Genomic DNA, 4428 nt, shown 5'->3' on the forward strand with positions numbered 1-4428 from the left:
CTCTCTGTGGTTGTAAGATTTGGATTTCCTATGTGGGTTCATTACTTGTGACTTTCAAGGGCATCCCTCATTTGAACATCCTCTCTTGTATGAAAATTTATTCTCCTAGGTCATGCATGAATTTCATGGAGCAGTTGGGACACCAGGGATGACACAGGGTCAAATTTGAGTAGTAATTGTTAACACATGTGACCCATAGCATGTCACACTCTGGACCGTGTCCTTCATGTCACCATCCTATCCCAGCATCCCCTATATAGTAGGATGACATGCAAACAGGGCCCCTCTATTCATCAAAAGCAGCCCAGCCCTGACCCTGCAGCTCTGGAACAAGAGCCCAGCCCAGGAGTCCCACGTGTTCCCTGACCCTACCCAGGACAGACAGAACACAGACCACTCACCATGGAGTTTGGGCTCAGCTGGGTTTTCCTTGTTGCTATTTTAAGAGGTAGTTTGTGGAGAATGAGAGTCATTGAGTATGAATATGTAGGACTAAGATAATCAGTGGAGGGTGACAGTTTCTTGACCTGATGTCTTTGTGTTTGCAGGTGTCCAGTGTGAGGTGCAGCTGATGGAATCTGAGGGAAGTTTGGTGCACCCTGGGGGGTCTGTGAGACTTTCCTGTGCAGCCTCTGGATTCACCTTCAGTAACAACTGGATTAACTGGGTCCACCAGGCTCCAGGAAACGTGCTGGACTGGGTCTCATACATTAGTTATAATGGAGGTAGTACATACTATGCCGACTCTGTGAAGGGAAGATTCACCATCTCCAGAGAAAATGGCAAGAACCAGCTGTACCTGCAAATGAACAACCTGAGAACTGAAGACACATCCGTGTATTACTGTGCAGGTGACACGGTGAGAGGAAGTCAGTGTGAGACCAGACACAAACCTCCCTGAGGGAGACAAGAGGGCTTGTCTGCACTCAGGGCACAACAGTGAGTGCAGGGAGCACCAGGGTACACTGAGACACCAGGGAGCACTCAGGGCACACTGAGCACAGGCAGAAATTCAGAGCAGCTGAAGATGCAGGTTAATTGTTGGTTTCCTGGGAGGTATGCCATTGACTCTCCACAGGACAGTTTATCTCTTGGATCTCTTCCTTCATGATTCTCTTTCTTACCTCTAAAAGTATCTCAATTACAGAGGCTTCCTTTCATAGGAGGAAAACATTCTCACATGCATGAAAGGCAGAAAGTCACATACACTTGCTTACTCTTAGGCTAATTAATCATCAGTAAAACATCAAAACTTCATGATCCACATCAGCTAAATTGAACAAGACGTTCTGCTGGACACAACAGTGCAGCCCAGCCCCACATAGCTAGGAGTCCAAGCCGGCCAGCAGCAGGACATGTGCATGCTGGATGGTGGGCATCAGGGGTGTATGAACCCAATGCCAGAGGACAAGGGCCCCAGTTGTGATGGTCATTGACTTGATCAGTGTTCATGATGACCCATAGTAATTGACATTATGCACACATAGAAGGACCTTCACCATAATTTGGTATGGGTGTCCAGGCTGTTTATGTCACACACATAGAAGGACTATGAAAAAGTTTGTCACTTCATGGAGGAGCCTGTTGAGAGCAGGGCGGACTTTTCAGCAAGTTAGGAGCAACTGAATCGTGTCAGGTAAGGAGCCTCATTCAGGATCTTATTGTTCATCTGTGACAAATTCTAAGAGGGCCCTGCTCACAGGAGGGGTTTCTGTAGTTTTAATCTCCCACCTGCACCAAACTAGAGAATCACCACTTTCTCTACAGATTTCACACCTGTGCAAAAGAGAAGAGAGATGGGTAAACTTTAACATGCCAGCATCAAACATCAAAAACTAGATTCTGACTGCTTATTTCACTGAACACCTAGGAGTCATGAGTGAGAATAATGGTTATAAGTAAGCAACAAGGGAAATAATAAATTCTATGGGCATGTTAGTTCAAACTCTAAAGTGAGGCATGCCCACTTTTATGAGTTTGTAAGCTTGTTCTGAAGGACTTGCATCCCCTTTCTTCTTGAAAATCTGTGAAGCTCCGACAGAATAACGGCGATCCTCAGTTTTAGGATGTTTGCTGAAAAAAACCTTCCATCTGGATAGTACCATGTTTTGATTAATTGAGTGTTGCTACGTGTGGTTGTTCTGTCACTCAAAACCTCACATATTAAAATTTGAGATTCATGACATGCTGTTACAATGTGTGGCCTTAGCACAAGTGACGGTCCTTGGATGGAGCTCTCATGAGCAAAATTAGGGCCTTTGTAACAGAGGACAGAGGAAGCTGACCTTCCATCCACCCTCTGAGATTATAGCAAATAGCCATGTGTGAAGGGAGTTCTCACCAGTCATCAAACTCTGTCTCTGAAACTCTCCTGCAAAGGTTCTGTGTTTACATTCAGTGACTATTATATAACCTGGACGTATAGCCTCCAGAAAGGAGACTGGAGAAATAGGTTATAAGAAATGAGGGGCGAAGGGAAGATGGCGGCAGAGTAGGACAAAGGATTTTGCTTCTCTCCACGCACCAGAGAAGGACCAGGCTGATCTGCGGAGGAGCGCAGCAGATGCCCAGCGGGGAACCAGAATATAAGAAGGCAGGACTCCAGAGAGTATAGCGGACACTGAATGACCAGAGATTGAGGAGAGGAGATGACCGCGGATCGACAAGGTACGAGAGAGAAGCGCAGAGGTGGCGGCAGGCCCTCCACCAGACCACGCCAGGGCCCTGGCCAGCAGCCCCAGTCTCTGAGAGCCGAGGGTGGGCAACACCAACTCTGGGAGAGAACTGGTCACCGGCGCCCCCACCCCCATCTGGCAGGGCGCAGATTGGAAACCACCATAAGAGATCGGTCTGCCAATAGTGGCAGAGAGAGGAGTGAGCATTTGGAAGCACACCAGAGAGCTCTGATAACCCGTGGAGACAGGTTGCCGGCTTGGGAGACCTGAGAGTTGCCCGAGTACTCCGTTGCCTGAGCATTCCCTGCTTCTCTGGGCCTGTGCCAACCCTCGAACAGCCTCAGGGAGTCTCGGGCTGCTGGCTGGGCCCCTGGAAGAGAGCCAGTCACCAGCTCCATCCCTACTCAGCCAGCGCAGACAGGGAAACACAGGGAGTCAGGCTGTGGCTGTTGGTTTGGGAGAATTGTGAGTTGCCCTGTGTGTTCAGCCACAACACAGGGAAAGGTCCGCACCAAAGCCTATGAGAGCAGGAAAGCCTTGCTGGGAGTGCGTGCCCACATGCCAGAACAGGGCCAGAAAGCCTGGGAGAAAATGCCCTCTCAGTAGGGTGCGGGAAAGTGGCGCCAGTTTGGATCTTGGGGGGGGTGCTGGGGAGACCAGTTGAGCTTACGAAGGTGTGAGAAGAGCCACACTAACAGCTCCTAAGGCTGCTGCAGCTAGTGAGACCAGAAGAAAAGGTTTGACTAGCTGGAAACCAACCAGAGGAGTAGTGGAAGCAGAGAACACCAAGATACCTACAGGAGACTGCAACACTGAATTTCACAGGCATCCTACACAGAAGTTCACACCATAAATGCAGGGTACCAGAACAGGTCAATCTAAGAAGCTGAGGCCAACAAGAAGAGCATCACAAACAATGGGGAGACAAATAAACAATCCCCAAATGAAAGAAAAGGAGGAAGTCTCAGAAAGAATGTTAGATGCAATAGAGGCAAGTCAACTATCAGATATTGAATTCAAAGCACTGGTTATCAGGAAATTCGAAGAGCTTACAACGAGCTACCAGAAACTAAAGGGGAGCTAAAATGAACTCTCTGCAAACTATACCAGCTTGAAAAAGGAAATAGAAACCATCAGCAAAGGCCAAGAGGAAAATGAAGAATACAATTTCTGAACTGAAGAACACAGTAGAAGGTATGAAGAGTAGGATCGATGAGGCGGAAGACCGCATAAGTGAGCTCGAAGACAGGGTGGAAATAATCTCCCAGAGGGACGAGGTAATGGAAAAGAGAATCAGAAAAAATGAAGAGAGTCTAAGAGAAATGCAACACAATATGAAACGTAATAATATCCGAATAATAGGAATACCAGAAGGAGAAGAAGAAGAACAAGGGATGGAAAACCTACTTGAAAGAGTAAGAACGGAAAATGTTCCTAAGTTGAGGAGAGAGAAAGTCACACGAATCCAGGAATCGCAGAGAGTCCCAGGCAGGTGGAACCCAAAGAGGCCTACTGCAAGACACATTATCATTAAAATGGCACAACTCCAAGACAAAGAGAGAATCCTAAAGGAAGCAAGGGAGAAAAAGGAAGTAACATACAAGGGGGTCCCAATAAAGTTGGCTACTGACTTCTCAACGGAAAAATTCCCAAAAGAAGAGAATGGCAGGAAATATTCCAAGTAATGAGAAACAGAGGCCTACAACCAAGGCTGCTTTATGCGGCAAGGCTCTCAATCAGGAGAGAAGGCCAA

At 47.5% G+C, this 4428-nt stretch overlaps 1 gene segment (V, D, J or C); it reads left to right on the top strand.

Moving 5' to 3' along the window:
* The first annotated feature begins 356 nt into the window (after positions 1-356).
* LOC118992903 (immunoglobulin heavy variable 3-23-like) lies at positions 357-901 on the top strand. The segment is given in 2 exon segments: positions 357-448; positions 549-901. Coding segments are annotated over 2 exon segments (399 nt in total).
* Positions 902-4428: the final 3527 nt, after the last annotated feature.

This window comes from Sturnira hondurensis, unplaced genomic scaffold (assembly GCF_014824575.4).
Source record: "Sturnira hondurensis isolate 20B ecotype Veracruz unplaced genomic scaffold, ASM1482457v3 Scaffold0008457, whole genome shotgun sequence".
Taxonomy (NCBI): Eukaryota; Metazoa; Chordata; class Mammalia; order Chiroptera; family Phyllostomidae; genus Sturnira; species Sturnira hondurensis.